The sequence below is a fragment of the Plodia interpunctella genome, chromosome 26 (assembly GCF_027563975.2).
Source record: "Plodia interpunctella isolate USDA-ARS_2022_Savannah chromosome 26, ilPloInte3.2, whole genome shotgun sequence".
NCBI classification, from domain to species: domain Eukaryota; kingdom Metazoa; phylum Arthropoda; class Insecta; order Lepidoptera; family Pyralidae; genus Plodia; species Plodia interpunctella.
This window is the reverse complement of record NC_071319.1, coordinates 5,728,241-5,746,441: the sequence shown is the minus strand read 5'-3', so window position 1 is coordinate 5,746,441 and position 18,201 is coordinate 5,728,241. Positions and strand designations below refer to the sequence as shown.

At 37.2% G+C, this 18,201-nt stretch overlaps 1 protein-coding gene across 2 annotated transcripts; it reads left to right on the top strand.

The window, feature by feature from the left end:
* The first annotated feature begins 725 nt into the window (after nt 1-725).
* Nucleotides 726-18,005, top strand: LOC128681151 (putative serine protease F56F10.1). Of its 2 annotated transcripts, none has more exons than XM_053764805.1 (11): nt 726-780; nt 4,131-4,288; nt 4,842-5,032; nt 9,244-9,354; nt 11,384-11,517; nt 11,913-12,051; nt 12,753-12,898; nt 13,555-13,683; nt 15,685-15,817; nt 17,182-17,379; nt 17,755-18,005. In XM_053764805.1, the coding sequence occupies exons 1-11, from the start codon at nt 741-743 to the stop codon at nt 17,909-17,911; spliced, it is 1,536 nt and encodes a 511-aa protein (XP_053620780.1). In that variant the 5' UTR covers nt 726-740; the 3' UTR covers nt 17,912-18,005. The 2 variants fall into 2 exon arrangements, with proteins under 2 accessions (XP_053620780.1, XP_053620781.1); XM_053764806.1 differs by lacking the exon at nt 726-780 and adding an exon at nt 2,649-2,667.
* The last annotated feature ends 196 nt before the right edge of the window (nt 18,006-18,201 follow it).

The following is an 18,201-nucleotide window of genomic DNA, read 5'->3' as shown; positions in this document are numbered from 1 at the left end:
GCTTCGACATAGTTCACAATGGCATCAATAATTATGTCTCAATATTCTTGCACTCAGGCGCACATTAATTAAACTATACTTATTCAGGTGTATGCTTCCATGTATGTCGCTGTTATTGTTTTAAATTATTATGCGATATGACAACATAATGCGGAAGACATTATGTTCTCACGGTTTAATTCTGTATTATAATAATTCATAGAGTATTTTGTTAATTGCAGCTATGTTGTGTATGAACTAATTAAATATCTGATGGCTTTCAGATAACAATGTGATAACATATTTTTGTATAAGTAGGTATAAAACACAATACAGCTAAGTATAACCTACAGAGTGTTGTGTCTATTATCACATAATACTACTAGAACTCAGTTTATTTTTGCACAATACACATGTAGTGTACACCTGTATATACACACAAAGTCTTACCACCAGATGGAAAAACAAAAGACAACAATTTTTCCGGAAGCTTAACAGACAGTCGGCCATTTTGGATTCTCAGAAACGTGCAAAAACGCGTCAACAATAGATGTACGTGCTGTGGTACGTGCAAAAATAATGACAGCTACTGACCACCTGTCAGTTTTGTTCACGTGCGGCGCGTTGAGTCACTCGCACGTGTTGTAGGGCCGATCAAGGAACTAAAGGGATGGAAGTGATAGTGATTGAAAAATTGTGACCACAGCTGGTTTTTGATGCCCGTACTCCCTCTCCATATCTGTTCGCATCGTAGTGGTTTCATGTCGCACGAGGCGACTAAGGGATTACCTTTGGCAGCTGGTAGATAGTAATACCTTATGAGATGTTAGACAGGCGGCCGTTGTCATCACTCCCAAACTTCTCAAACTTTTCATGGCTACTCCTTCATCATCTTTAATCATGAAGCCAGGCTGAAAACACTCTTCGAATTTATTTTATCTCCAACAAAAAATCTAGATCAAATTCAGTTTATCTGTTTGGGAGCTATAATGCACAAACAGACATATAGATACACGACACGTTAAACTTTTACGGTAGTGAAAACACATCTAGAATTAGATATTTTCGTCGAACCCCACATCTAAAACAATGTTCAGTTGCACAGCCATGATTCATACATCAACATGCAATATACATTACTGTAATGAATTCTATGGCCATTTCAACTAACCTAAAAAGGATTAGGCGAAAGGGAACTGTTATGAGTCAGTGAACCATTTCCTTTTGTTTATTTACGAAACTCATGTTGTATTTTTTTTAATGGGTGTTACGTAAAAATGAATCGTTTTGAGCATTTCCTTATAAAACATAAAAAATTTAGGTAAAAATTATGTTTTCTTGTTACAATTAAAAATCCATACTCATTATACATTTTGAGAAAAAAAAAAGAGTTTTTAACTATATGCAAGCCGTGAAAACGGAACAAGTATATAGACAGACAGTCAGATTTTCGCGTTTATGATATTAGTAGTCTAGACGTTTTTTAACGATTTACATACATTATCACACCGGTGAAACGGAGAGAGGAAAATCCCTTTGCCACGTTTCTTTATAGTTGATTATTTCGATACCTAGTTATTTTAATAGATTACCGCCACCGGATAAACAACAATGAAACAGGATAGCTTTAATTTGAGCCGACTGTACCACGTAAATATCACCTTTGTACTCTACATATTTTTAACAAGTAAACATATACCTATGTATTTATCTGAAGGAACTTTCGAGAAAGTATATAACAAACAACAAAGCACTTGGTAAGAAGCTACGGACATGTAAAGTCAGTCGATTGACCGAATCAACATGTAGTGTTTCCAGACATGTTAATTAATGTAACATGTTGGTATCACTATCACTACCTACTTAGTATACCTACATAAAACAAAGTCGCTTACCGCTGTCTGTCTCTATGTATGCTTGAGTCTTTAAAACTACGCAATGGATTTTGATGCGGGATTTTTAAACGGAGCTTTTACGGAATGGAACAATTCGCACGGGTGCAATATTATATTCATATAAACTTTTCCTTTGAAACAGTATGTTAAACCATTTCTTTTTGTAAATTTAACATAGAATCTTACGCTTTAGTAAAATGAAAGAATACTAGTTGTTCGCCGCGAACTCAGACCTCGCGAACACATTAAACAAAATTGTGAATATTTCAAAAACTACTTGACCAATTTTGATGCCCCACGAAATTAAAAATTCCATTGACAAATTATATATACCTTTTAAATTCCATCAAAATCGGGCCAACGGTTCGTAAGTTATCGCGTTACAATCATACATACATACAAAAAATGTATTTTTGCCCCAAGTAGAATGTTAGACCTCGCTCGGTTCGCTCGCTCGATCAATTATTTTCAATTTTGACTAAGGTCATAATTTAGCCATTTATAGGTATTAAAATATGACATAAAAACGTATGTACAAAAATAAATTACTATCAAATCCAAATACAGAATTGTTATGCCAAAAATAAAAACCTAAAATCTTAAGACAGGTTAATTTAATCTGTACGCAACCGTTGTAAATGTTGTCTTAATAAAACACACAAACGAGCTCGTGTTGATTTAAAATATTCTGATATGGACAAAGATTATCTATCTAAACGTCATAATCTCTGATAAGCTAATCGATTTTTAAGCAATGATACCATATTGTTAGTTTTATGTTAATAAACAATGTGTGAGTACTTCATTATTTTAATTAAAATTATGTTTAAAAATTGTATGTCCGTGATTTAAAAACAGATTTGTTCAAACCCTATGCGTTACAGAAGGCGTGCGAAAAGAGGGAAAATTTAGTGAGAAAGGAAAAATAGAAAGATAAAAAGTAAAAAGGAAGAAAATGTACTAAGACACCCTGGACTCCAACAACTTTGGATTGGGAAGAAACCGGTATACACACAGTTAGGAAATCGGCTCTGTACACCCCGTTATTTTTATTTCTAACTAGTGATTGTGTTGTGTATATATAAAAGTTATTATAAAATAATCCGAAAGCAAAATGTCAATATTTTAAAATTTCAACTAAAACAGTTGTCAAGGAAGGTCCTTATATTATTAGAAGCGGTGGTGGTGTAATGGTTAAGACGCCCGCCTGTGGATCGAAAGGTCCCAGATTCGAATCCTACTCGTGCCACATGAGTTTGTACACCAATCTGACTCATTGACCACCACTTTCTTCCGGTGAAGGAAAAACATCGTGAGGAAATCTGCACACTGGTGAATTATTAACTTGTGTGTGAAATGGAGAAGGCAATGGCAAAACACTCCATTAATAATGCCAAGAAAGTTGTTACGTGTGTTTCATTCCATGTAATGACCACGACCATCAGTCACGAGGAATACGACTATGAAGAATATTATTAGAAACACCAGTGATAAATACTGACATTACTTAAAGATATGTCAAAAATAAAATCACACATTATTGGACCCGGGTCTAATCGCTCTATACCTAAATGATACGAGTACTATGACGTGTCGTCACGATTGAGTAATATCTTAGCGAAAAAATGTTTGTTCGGCAGCGACCTTAAATATGCGTTTTATGAGTTTTTCATTAAAGTTATTTTAAAATTTTAATATTTTACGATGAATATCTCTCTCGCTCTTTTTCGTCTCAACGTATTCCACTTTTCTTCCTCGGCCATGCAGAATCAGGGCCCAAGATCCGCCAATTTATTGCCTCTCATCTCTCCAGGCTTTTCACGTCAATTCAAGTCACTTCATAACATCCATAAGAAGGTACGATCCCATTTTAGGGCGGGAGCCACACAAAACTCATTACCTGAAAAACATTAAGTGGGGATTCTATGGTGATTCTAACAACTCGAAAACCCAGGTGGGTTACTCAGCACGCTACCATATATTGTTATTTAATATTTTAACTGATTCATTTTGTGAACAATAAAAAACAATTGAGTTTTGCGGTTTTAGGTTATGAGGATGTTACGGTAATTATCACTAGTACATTTTAGACATTGGTAGGTAATTGTAACAAATGAGCGACACTTCTCTCCTCTTCTTTTCCGGTTTCTTCCCAGTTATAAAGCCATGGAGTAAAGAATCCGCTTTCCTACTTTTCTCCTCCACTTCATCAGCATCGACAGTGATTTTATGTAACGGGTTTATTTCTCCTTCCAGGGCCTCTCCTCCTACCAGCTCTGTTCGCAGGAGCCCTAGGGCTCCGCACTCTGGAACCTCCACCACCAGTGTCCACCACACGAAATACCTACGAGGAGAGATGGCTCGATGTCAGATTGGACCACTTCTCTGCTTTCTATAATGACACGTTTCCTATGGTAAGATTCTTAATTATAAAGATATCTCTGCCAGCCGTGCGTTTTCCCGGTACTTCTTCAGCCATTGAACGTCGGAGCCCAAGGTCCCCTTACCTATTTCGTCTCCACTCTGCACGGAATTTATATAGATACAGTGTCTTTATACCTAACGGGGAAGACAGAGCCAAGAGTTGTGAATATCTTGGTGGTAGAATTGATTAAAACAGTGACAGGTCGCTAGCCCATCGCCTGTGGGAGAATCTCCTGTTACAGATACATGTATGGGATACTCTCTACGATACTAATATTTCATATATGTGACATACTAGCCGTCGCCCGCGACTCCGCCCGCGGCGAAAAGTAGCCAATGAAGAAGGAAATATAATGAAGAAACCCACGCCCGGCTCACCTTCACACTGCGAAACCGCCTCCCTAGTCAGTTCAATCATGTTGTGTGAGAAATTAACAATTAATATACAGTCGTATATTAATTTCTCACACGAAATGAATAGATAGAGACAAATATTTAATTTCATGAAGTATATATTTTGACCCAGAAAATATCATATTCCAGAGGTTCTATTACAACGGCGAGTTCGCTGTGAACAACCAAGTGAACAACCATATAGTGATCTTCGTGGGGGGCGAGTGGGCCATTTCCCCGGGGTGGGTCACGGGGGGCCTGGCCCACGAGTTCGCTGGCTACATACAAGCGGGGGTGTTCTACACAGAACATCGGTATTATGGGTTAACTAGGCCCACTAAGTAAGTATTATACGTAATTTTTATATTAATAAAAAAATAAAAACTTTAATTTTGATATAACTCGAGTATATTGATCAAATTGTATTTTTAGCTTGAAAGATTAATGGAGTACTAGCTGCGCCGCGTGGCTTCGATCCCGTGGGAATTTCAGGATAAAAAGTACCGTATGTGGTATTGCAAGTTATATTCTAACCGTATTACCGAATTTCATAACAATCGGTACGGTAGATTTTGGATTCTAGCCCAGCATTATTACCCGCATCTCCGGCTGACATTGCTAACGATTAACCTCAGGTTACGATCCAATATTGATGTGGTATACATGTATTTCACGAACGACATGTACTCGTATTTCATATTTCATCAAATTCGGCCCACTGGTTTAGCCGTGTAAGCGTGACAGAACGAATGACTTTCGCATTAATAATTAGTATGGATGTGGATAAAGAAACTCAAATATTCATTAATTCTGTAATCATAAGTCCTTTTTGGGCAGTCGTAATATGTATAGACATGCGTATAATAACACACAGGCAATTCTAGACTTGTGAATTGCAAAGCAAATGCGGTATTTATGCATTGAGAGCACGATTCACCTTGACAATGACACGAGCTGACTGAGTCATCAAACAATAGAACACTACAGTAATATGGAAGGAAATTACAACAATTGTGGTGTTACTTTGTAGATATTTAAGAAAAGTGTTCATTAAAAACCAAACATCGATATTTTTGTATTTTATCACGTTGTAACGTGGCATGTCAGCGTGAAAACGTGTTTAGGTTTAAAGGATTTGTTCCTCAAAAGAATACACATGTATTCAGTTATAGGGAAACTTAATTTTACTGAATTACATTTTTTATTGGAAGAGCATAAATATGTTTTTTACAGTTAAGTACTAAAAATAATAAATTTTTACAAAACAAAATTGTCACTAGCTTTTAATGTTGTTAGAGAGATCCTATTGCATTCAATGTCACAAATCACGTCCTTGCCGTAGAGAAGTTCCCAATCTGGAGCCGTTCCTTGGTGCACCATCAGAACTTATCATATTAATGCATCGTCCAAAGTAAACGTGTGTACAAAATTTCAGCTCAGTTGGTTCAAAATTGCTCCGCAATGGTCATATTCTAGGGCGGAACCACAAGCCACAAATGTATCAATTAAAATCGCATAAATCTCCGCCTTTTTACAACACTAGTCAAGAAAATCCGATGGGCCGGACGCCGGGGTCACCATTCGTCAGCGGGGCCACTGGGCCGACCGCCAGTTGACCCCCGCTAATTCCGATTATTATTCATCAGACCTAACGCCCGTTTAATTGGCTGTATTTTATTTAATGCGACATTTGAGAAAAGAACAAGTGTTTAATCAAATAAATATAGTCTCTTCGAGTGTCGGTTGCATTTGAGGCTATGATGCCCCAAAGCCCTGGGTCAGCATAAAACACAACTTGTACCGACCCCATATAAAGTAGGCGGATATCATCATCCGCCTTTTTACAAATAAAAATAATGTTAAAAACAGTAACCTCTTGTTTGAAAATCGGTTAGAAAACTCAGCTAGTCACGTATTTTTAAATGGGGCATTTTATGATATTCTCATTTGGCTTGAATTAAAAATCGAAGTCGATCTCGTTTCGTTCGTCGCCTTAATAACTATTCTGCTAATTAGCACTTTAATTACTACCACGTTAATTTGAAAAATATTTATGCAATATTATACCTTATTGCTGGCAAATAAGGTGTAAGACAAATACTTAGTTAACTTGGTATTCAAATCAGTATGCATGAGGCAGAAGGTAATTCCAATATTTTTACCGAATTAAGGCCCCTTTGTTGTCAAAGAAGACGTGTTAGGAAAGTGGTTATAGTAACTGAGAGGATCAGGGTTCGGCTCCTACTTATAAAAGTGGATTAGAGGGTTTTAAGCAGCGCAAGAGTCTTCGCAGCAGCCTTTTCTCCAAAGACGTCAGTTAACAAATATAGGTCTTGTATTTATTGATATGGAGTGGTCCTATTTTAGGACGGGAACACACACCACAAAATTACAATCCTCAAGCCTAATTCCGAGCACCACAGAGCTGGTAATAATATTAATAGTGCCACAAACGACCGTGATAGCGCGATGTTACTTACACCCCTATTACGCGGATTATAATCGGTTTGAATCTACTGTGCCGATGTCACCCTATCACACCGTATAATATTAAATAGGGTTAGAATTTTGAATTTTATTTCCGCCATTTTGAATCATCTTCCTAACATGGTTTATAGACGAGTAAAGGTACCTAGAAAATCAAAGAAGACATTTGCTAAAGTACAGGTGTCGCCGAACGCACACAATCGAATTATTGTAGCTTGCTAAGAAAACTGTATACAATATGAATTGCAATAAATAATTTGCATTTAATTAAATTGTAGGAAAACTCAATTAAATTCATTTATTCAGAAACAAACATACTAATTGTATTCAAATATTCATTTTCAAAATCCTTACTATTTTAAACAAATTCCTTTGCCGTGTCTATCTTTCCGCGATAACGCAAAAAACTAGCACATATTTTCATTCGGTTTTTACCAATAGATAGTGTAATTCCTGAGGAAGGTTTAGTAGCATAATTCATTATATTTTTACCTGAGAGAAGCAGGGACGGGCCGCTTGTAATAACTAAAATAACATAATTAAATATCGTGTTTCCTCTCCGGCGTGAGCGTCGGCCTAGTGATAGCGGCTCCTATCTACTATTTGAGCATAATTAGCGAGTTTGGATTCAGAGGCACGTCTCCACTACTGTGTTTGACTGCGAATGTTCTAAATTATGATGGATTATTATTAACGGTGATATTTAGCCAATTTGTGAATTATGTAATTGATATAAATTAAATTGCTGATGTTACTAATGCAAATTTTTGGTGATCCTGCTTGACTATACTTTGTAAAATATAATTTGATTAGGTATAATGTCAATGATAATAATACATCTTTCTCTGTCGCTCTCATTTCGAATGTATCGGTTCATCCTGCTGTCATATCACTCAAGTTACATTTAATTTTTACAAAGTATAGTGCTGCGAATGTTTTGATTGACGCAAAAATAATTGACACTGAATTACTGACAGTAAAAATAATGAAATAGCATCTTATGTCCCAAACTTAATTTGGAGATAACTCAATCTGTGTGAATTGTCCATATAAATGTATTTATTTATTTATTATAGACGCTTGATTAATAATGTACCTATAACTCTACCAAATTATAGTTTTCTAGCTTCAACAGTATCTGAGCTAAGCCAATGACGGACGGACGGACGAAATGATACTTTAAAGGTTCTTTGTTTACTTCAGAACCCTAAAAATATTACTATCCTCTATTTCCCAAAACGTAGTAATTATATTTGAAGGACCACACGAGAATACATTACCAATTAACCCAAATCACTCATATATTCTGCATGTCAACATGACCGTCTCTTCGTAATCGGTTAAGGACATGCATTACAGCTGTGTTTGACGGTAATGCGATCTGGCAACGAGCCAATGTATGGTCAGGTCTAATGGTTTAGATATGGTATGAATTTATAGGAAGGTCAGATACCATGTTATTTAACAAGCTGTCAACAAAAAGGACTGTTTAATTTGAGATTTTTAAAATTTAAGATTTTTTAATGCCTGGGAGCAATTGCACTTGCAATGTATGGATATAATATAGAGGGTAACTATAATATTTGTTCGGGTGCACTTAGGGTGGAATATTTCAACTTAATTTTTGGAACAGATAACTTCAACCGGTTGAGTTGAAATTTTAAAAGTTCTGCTCCCAACAATAGATTTACAGCACGGATATTAGAAGTTTCATTAGACGTTTCTTCCCAGCAATGGTCGTTATGAAATTACATAGTACAAGCGAAGCACTTGATCTGAAATAAGACTTTCACAGGCACTTCTTTGCGTAAAAAATTAAAATACAACTGATCCCACTAATATTATGAATGCGAAAGTTTGTTGGTTATAAATCTCAATCACGATAAATCGACTTAATGGATTTCGATGAAATTTTTGGTAAACGGGTAAAAGAATCTGATATAGGACAGCTAGGTAGGTACATTTTATCCAGAAACTCCCAATAATATAATCCTCAAAGCTACAAACAACTACTAGTATTTCGGAACAAACGATATATTTTCTAACATCTCCATAATTTTTGCAGCGACACGGAGGTGAGCAACCTCCGCTATCTGACGGTGGACCAGGCTTTGGCGGACCTCGCTCAGTTCATAGAATACATCAAGAGTGACGAGTTCGAAAATGGACTTTACAGGTATTGTAGTAACGGTTATCACACATTATTGGATGTATACTGACCTAGAAACCCTTGGTCACGACCTCGGGAGGGTATCGGGTGTTCCTATTCTAAGGCGGGGACCTCACGCCCAAACCTTTAAGTAGTAAGGAAATCTGCGACCCTCGACATAAATCCATTGAGCCACACCCATCCACACCCTAATTAACAGCTGATAGGCATCAACAGCTTTCCCCAAAGAGGCTTGACGTCAGGTAGGCTGCCGATTTTCAGCCTACCTGACGTCAACCCCCTTCAGCCAAATCTTTAAAATTGTATGGTTTATTTTTTACATTGACCCCGAGTTGAGCGGAGTCACAACTCAGATTGCAAATAAAAACACGTAATGAGAGAGATATCTAATTCGTACTATAGTAATACAGATGACTGGTGTGTAGGTTTCTCATAATGTTTTCCTTCGCCGGAAGCAGATAGCGCCTGATGAAAATGACCGTCCATGAGTCAGATTGTCTAAAATCACATGTTGAGCCGCGTGAGATGTGTACCTTTGCCATGTCACACTGCCTTTTATCAATTTCTTTTATTTCTTAGCGGAATCTAAAAAAATGGTTACTACAAATTAATTGCTAATGCTATACATCAAAACCCTAGTCGTACCTCTATACCTCTTTGGTACAATGGAAAACTATAATAGATACTTTCTAAAAAATCATTCTAGTGTAACATAATCTTCTGTGGTATTGTAATTTAATAATAAATGTTAAATTATTTTCTACTAGCATAGTCTATATGCGGTAACTAACAAATTATGAGTCTCTTGTTTCTTATATGAATAAATTCATTCATTAATACATTAAAAGAAATCGATAAGAATATGATGGTGGTACTAGTATGCGTGTGATAATGTGATATTTTCATTTCAGTCATAAAATTCCTTTTTCAGATCGGGTTACCGTGTTCTAAAACTACGTACTAGTCTTAATAATACTCCGAATATTTATCATCTGCCATGCAATAAAGATGTTCTCACACAATCGTAACAAGTCATCAGGTATTAAACAAGCACATCCGATGGGTCATCATGACTTATGAGTCACCAGTTGACATTGGGTGCCTCTTGGAAGTCAGTGATCTGTGATGGATGATCAAATAACGACACAGTCAATAGCTTTGTACTTGTCACTATTGTGCTAACTGCTAACTGAACCTAGTATTATCTTATTGATTTTACTTAATTATCAAAACTAGTAAACATGTCATCAAAATTCCTGATTGAAATAAATTGTTTAAAATTGAATAATTGATTATACCATCTAGAATTTGAAATGGAGAAGGCAATGGTAAACCAATCCATTATATTGACAAGAAAGTCGTTGTGTCTGCTCCATTCCACTTTTAACCACAACCCTCAATCTATGAGATATGACTGTAAAGAATTATTAAAATTGATACTGACGTACCTACCTGCTAACGTGCACCTATTGAATTCAGCTTATTAATCATTGAAATACTACTTATAATGGGGACCAGTAACCAAGTATGATATCGATATCAACGACGTGATAAACAACATGCTTTCAAATAATGTCACAACAATACATATTTTAAATTTGTATTACTTTTGTGTAAACACCTTATATGTAACTAGTAGTCCAGCCCGCTTCTCTCGGGTAAATCATAATAAATTATGCTTACACTTAAACCTCAACCTTCCTCAGTAACACACTATCTATCAGTACCCTTCAGTAGTTTTTGAGTTTATCGCTTCAGACAGACAGAAGCGACAGCGGGACTTCTTTTTATAATATGTAAGTATAAGGATATTTAATAAATTAAATCAAACTTTTAATAAATACCTTTTATATTTAAAAATGAATGATGCTATTTTGGGGTCCGTGCCTCAAAAGGTAAAAACGGAACCTTTATAGGATGACTTCGTTGTCCACCTGTCTGTCCGTCTATAGAGATTTTTCTCAGACCGTTTACCCATTAACAATTTAACCCTTTAAAAAATCAAAGAGAAGATTTAAATGATGATTCTCCACAGAGAAGGGAAGGTGGTGCTTGTAGGATGTTCGTACGCTGGCAGCATGGCCACCTGGATGCGGCTGGCATACCCCCACCTGACTGACGCCGTCCTCTCTGACAGCGGACCTCTGCATGCACAGACCGACTTTGTTGGTGAGCTGAATGATTGAAGACATTAAATTGTTATGGTACCTAACCAGCAATTCGATCGCTTTGTTGTTCTTGTCCCCAAAAACGAGATGACAGTTTATTGAATGATTTATTTCAACAGTGGTCCCCGCTTCGCTCTGGTAAAACTATACAAATTGTACACCCAACTTTCCTCAAGGATCACACTGATGAATACAGACAGACAGACGCGACTTATAAAATGTCCAAGGTTAAGAATACAAACACAAATATAAATGGAATGCATAATATTAAGGGACCAATAGTTTGAATATTAGATGGCACAATGAATAAATACTCAATCAATGTAGAACTGGTAAGATCCGGAAGACTGACTACATATACCACTAACAATAATGCCATATCCTAAACGCTTACAGAGTACCTAGAGAAGATCAACTCCGTGCTTCTGGAGCAAGGAGGCCAGACCTGCGTGAACTCTATCCAGGAGGCTGTCAACGAGATAGTTCCTCTGCTGTCGACGCAGACCGGGGTCACCACTATATCGGACGTATTTAAGTTAGTAACCCTATTGCACAAAATCTTGATGATGTAGGCAGGCGTGTTGATGAACAAGTTGTGACAATTAAAAGAATTCTATGGGAAAACCTAGATTCTATTTAGGTAGCTGAGCTCTTTATAACTAGAGTTTAGAAAATTTTCATTTTATTGTTTTTCGTTATGGCTATTTATATAATGAGAGACCAGTTGAAGACCTTGAGAAGTGGCCAGTTTTATCGCTTCGTCGTTAGCCTCATGGTACAGGAAGTAGCGAGCTATGAAAGGGTGAAGCCCTATCTACCATCATCAGGGTGACATAAGCTGGGTTCCTAATATGTGCAATTTTGGATTCTCACCGCAATCAATTGCTCATCTGTTTGCCTGTGACCGCCGGGCCCAAACATATTATGTACTCGAGCTGACTCATTGACAGCTACTGGTGAAACCATTGAAGTAGCTCGGTTCTGGCATAAAAATATTGCCAGTGACGCCGTATTTTCGACTTTGCCATCGGTACATGAAAACGAAGACCAACAGGACCATAATAAGGTCCTCCTAGTTCAGTTCTGTCAGTTCAGTTATGGATAACTATAACTGAACTCGTGCGACATCTACGGGAGGATGTGAAGTGGGCCTATTCTAACGAAGCCACAACACAATATGGTATGACGGATAAAACTAATTATGTACGTATATTTAATCGTCATACTTCTTTCCAGCACATGTTCTCCTCAAACGACGAATCCAATGGACTCGTCTACGTTCTTCTGGTTCGGCATCACGGAGACCCTCGCCTACCTCGTGCAGTATGCTATGCCTGGACACATAACTGATGCATGCTCAGTGCTGACTAACTCCAGTGAATGTAAGTTCAAACGTTGTTGCTTTTTACAAGGTTTTTACAAAAATGTTGTTTTTGCGACACGCTTTCATCATGACAAAAAAGTCATAAGCGTGTAGTAAACCGTTGAAGAGATTCCTCGCTGGGAGCCGTCTAACTGAACAATCAGATCATAATAATGCATTGTCGTGGAGACTTAAGCCAATACTGACTCCAGTCTTACCTATTACATAACTTCATGGGAAGCATAGATAGGTTTACTATGACTTGCAATTGTATTCGTTGATTAAGCGAGATACTCCTAATCTCATTCACATCAACACATACAAGGAGCCATGTCCCATTGCTTAGTCGTACGCAGCACATTGTAGCTCCGTTGTCTTCTATAGTTTTTGACACTGACGTGCGTACGTCGAATCTCCATACAATTTCTGTATTGTCCGTCGACGGATGTCAACGTGAAAGAGGACGACTGAACAATGGGGCATGACTCGATGCCAGCTATATACACTATCATAAGTCAGACCTATGCCGAGCTCAAGGCATAAAAGTTGCATAGTTTGTACCTATGACAGTTTTTATTTGATCCTCAATGAAAAACCAACCGAATCCGTGATGTTCGGTGAACTGTATCCCGACAATGTACCTATAGCCGGCTATTAGCTTTATAATGCTTCTAGCGAGTGCGATGCGCCGACTAGCCAACTACGTTAACGCTCACCCGTGGTCGCAGCCCTGCATCCGGAACTCCTACAGTGACGTCGTGGCCGGCCACACCAACACCAGCTTCGATTCTTCTGACTCCGTCAGTGAGTGTTTCATCATCTATATCCTTTACTATCAAAGTAGCGTTTAATATTTCATTGAAATTTGTAATATATGCTCACGCGAGCAAACAATAGACACACACAAACACACCCAGAACCGCAGACAAAAATTTGTTATCAAAAATATTTGTCTGCGCAAGGATTCGAACATAGGACCTCCTGTTAGCGGACGGGCGTCGTGACCACTACGCCTCGGAGCTTGTAGAATCTAACTGGAACGTGTTCAGATGAGAGAGAAGCGTGAACTAGGCCGGCGGTGCCGAGTAAGCCTATTGTTATAAGATGCACTCTGCAATGTAGATGGGATGCTAATTGTCACGAACAGGGATTGCAACCACTGAGGACATACAGGAATGAAGACCAGCGCGCATATTTCCTTGATTTTCAATTTCTTTTGATGAACTTGATTTTTGCTGAATAAAGCTTTGCTTTCTTTCTTACTCAATCTGTGAAATTATTATTTATACATATTTTGAAAAGACGCCCTGTTGCGTCGCCCTCTGTCTGTATGAACGCAAGAATCTCAAAAAATACCGGACGGATTTTTGTACGATTTACGATGGTGTGGTGAGAAAGGTTAGATATAATAATTTAAGATGGTGTTTTACCCAAACAAAGCCGGGTCGGTAGTTTATTATAAAACCGTGGATTTCTTTAGAACGAATGTAACTTTGGCTGACGAAGTGAAGGAAAACATCGTGAACAAATCAGCACCCTGACTATTTGGTCACTAAATATATCTGATCCATGACCTGGCACTAAGGACTTGCTTACTTTAAGACTTCCCTATAAATGTTTATTTATTGAACGGCACTTTTTTCATAAGAACAGCTGACGGTCAAATGATTACCTATGACCTGGATGATGACCTATATAACTTGACTTTACTCGGTTTTCTACCTGTCTGTGTGTCCAACTGCTCCTGACATTTGATTTGCAGATTGCGACCTCTGCATATTACATTATCGTGTAGTGTGGCTTAAAAAGTTACCTAAAACATCAAACAGCCGGCGGTTTCTTAATCACCAACCATCTTAGCCAGTCGAATGCGAAAAGTTTCATAAAACTCTACGACAGTTTAACATTTCAACCGTCAGTTGTACTCGCGCAAGTGTTCTGTAAAAAACTGTTTTTTTTTATTATTTTATCGTGATATTGAAAGATTATTGCCAAATTTCATTATTCTTTATTTCAAAGCTTACGTTATTCTACCATTTTGACTTTTATTTACCTGTGAAATCGCAAAATTTGCGACATACATTTTGAATTTTGCTAAAAGTTTAATTATTTCGCTCCTAAAAAAACCGTAGCCTTGACTTGAAAACATATTATATTCGTTATTGAGTAAAAAGATTTAGACATACCTACCGATATCGAAGTGGTAAACCCCAAAAACATTAGAATCACAAAATTAATCATTTCATTTGTCTAAAGTTTTCACTAATGAATGAGTCCAAGGTTTCGTAAATTCGACATCTTTGAAGCTAGGAGCTATTTACACGCGGTAATAGCATACCGTCTGACAACTTCGATTTCAAACTATTCCTAACAATTCGCGAACCCTCTTACAATTTCACACTTGAGTGAGCACTTTGATCTATGATGTCTTATACAATCGATTGGAAATATGTAAAATATTATTTAATTTTATAGCTATGTAAAGAAAAGTTTACTGCGACTTCGTTCGCGTGGACTCTATGACTCCAGTGAATTATAAATTCAAAAGTAGGTAAAGCTGTTTGTTACCTAATTAGGCCAAACCATCTGGACGAATATTATCACAGAATATTATATGATCCGTCGTCATCGTCACAGGACTATAAGCCAAAACATTATTTTTAGAATTTTTATCTGTCTGTCTTTCTGTCTGTATGTGTGTTGTTCGCGCATCACGAAAAAACTACTCGATGGAATTGAATTTAATTGGAAACTAAATAAATGCTTGTAAACAAATGAAATATAAGTGTTTTGTCTCCATTTCAGTGCGGTTGTGGACATACCAGTCTTGTGTGGAGTTCGGCTGGTTCCAGACCACCAACGGGAACCTGCACGTTTTCGCCAACGCCATCCCACTTGAGTACTTCCATCAGATGTGCCAGGATTTCTTCTCTTTGTAGTACGTATTTAATCTATAACTCCAAAAGTACACGTTGATCGAAGTCGTCTGCATAAGAAACTCAGTCTCATTTAAGTATATTATCAAACAGCAATGCTGTTATATAGATGCTGCTATTGTTTCGATTTAAAAGGAACTTCTTCCCGCGTACGAGATTATGGAATGAGCTTCCTGCCATGGTTGTCACCAGAGACTACAACATGGAGTTTATCATTAAAATATTCTGTCGACTGCAGTAACTACTGTCTGTAGACTGCAGTAACCACTTTTCATCAGGTGGGCCACGTATCTGCCTTCTTAGGTTGAAAATTCATTTGATAAAAAACAATCGTACAAGACCCACAAAATCATAGTTAAGGACTAAACTAGCTATTTAGAGAAATCCAATACAAACGTTCCATCATCTGCGTGATTAATCTTATAGCATCCGTCATTTTACGTCAGGCGTTAAAATCTGTATTAAAAAAATATGGTAAATTATCCTACTTCCCTGATGTGTAAGTACCTAGTAAATTTCTAATTAATTGCCTTATTTACATCCCTAAGCTGAGAAGCCACCACATTTATAGGTACCTACTTAGGTACTCTCAGAATCCAATATTAAATTTCCGTGAAATCGCTTGTTGACTAACGATTTAATATTTGCGTCAATTATTGCGGTCTAGATTAACTAAACAATAAAATAAATTTAATTATTTCTTGGAATTCCTTAAACGTATTATGATAGATAATGCGAATGAATAAACTTTGTGTTGTATTTTGCGTCAAAATTATTTATTAATGAAATGTTTTGTTTTTGTATGTAATGTTCTGTAGATGTTAAATATATGACGTTCGTCATTATTACATGGACGATGAAATAATTTTAGTACTTAGATGAATGTCATTACAATGAGAAATGACAAATTATTCATGTACTTAAGTTATGAGGACTCGTGTACTGAGCTGTATGAGTAGTAGGAAGTACTTTGGAAATTGAAGCGGGACTCGCCTGAGAATAGGATGACTGCAAGCATCTAATAGGTATTTTTTATACCATAGTGAATATTATAATAAAATAGGGATACACCAGGTGTCACACGCACGTTGTCGATTGCTACAGTACTCCTTTAACTCATTAAAGCCTACCTACGTAAAGCGTACTCATTAAAGCGTACCTACGCGACATTTTGGACACCAAGGTGTGAGAAAGGAATGTGAGGTGTAATGATGGAATGTGGCTGTTGGCATCCTTTGAACTTATCTAAAATTTAACCAATTCGTGGATTGGTTGTAGATTTGATGTGGTGGAATCTTGATGTGGGTTCGGATCCCACAATTTTTCATTGATACCAAATTTTAAATAATATATTATATCCTTCCAGTTTCAACTCGAACTTGACAGAATCAGGAGTGGCGCGGACGAATCTCCTGTTCGCAGGTCTCAGCCACCTCCCGGACTACACGATATCGGTGGCGGGCGGCGCGGATCCCTGGGCACCCATGGGACCCACCGGGACCCATGAGTCGGCCCTGGCGCCCGTGTTTGTGGTGCCTGGCGTGTCGCACTGTAGAGCTATTCAGTAAGATTTTTTTATCAACCCTGACTACTGATACTGAATTCAGCAAAAACATTTTGGGGGTAATCTTAACTTTAGGCCTCGTCGAAGCAGTACCTAAGTATAGTAGAGTACAGTGTGGTAGATGTAAAAAGTTTAAGAGTCACCTCATTTTTTTCTGTAGCAAGCACCAGGCGAAATATATGAGGTAATGCCTACATCGAATAATTTAACAAACGAACCATTTGTCTGATATACAATAAGCGGTAATACTACAGGTTTGATCTTGTTCTATCGTATAACTAATGACCACCTAATAACATAACCAGATGAACGAAGCCATCGTTAAAATGTAATAATACATAAAGGATAAGTATTCAGTATAAATTTATCTTTCAGGTCTACTGAAAACAGCGAGTCGACAGAGCTTCACGAAGTAAAATGGGAAGTAATGAACATCTTGAGCGAGTACGTCACGGGCACAAGGATGAGCGCGGCGAACGGTGTTTTCGCATCGCTAGCTCTTATACTATGCGCAGTGGCGATAGCTGCGTAACATGTGCGTGTTTTGGACATTTTCCTTGAGGAAGTATTTTTAGTTATCTATCATGCGCCTACCAAAATGCGTCAATAAATTTGTAATTATGAAACTTTGTAATTTATTTTTAGTTACCTATGACAAAAATCCCAACTTTAAGAACATTTTGAAACTTTTGATTATTTGATTATACACATGCCCATTTCACAACTATACATATAATTAATAATATGTATTGTAAATAAAAGTATAGTTTTGAAATTGGATTCATTTCTGTATAACCTGTATTGGGAACTTTATCATTTTCG

What these genes read in the sequence shown, in the direction of transcription:
- LOC128681151 (XM_053764805.1), top strand. Translation starts at nt 741, where the DNA reads ATGTCGCACGAGGCGACTAAGGGATTACCTTTGGCAGCTG. An exon ending in GCTGACTAACTCCAGTGAAT is followed by an intron (nt 12,899 to 13,554) that starts GTAAGTTCAAAC and finishes TAATGCTTCTAG; the next exon opens with CGAGTGCGATGCGCCGACTA. An exon ending in CGATTCTTCTGACTCCGTCA is followed by an intron (nt 13,684 to 15,684) that starts GTGAGTGTTTCA and finishes TCTCCATTTCAG; the next exon opens with TGCGGTTGTGGACATACCAG.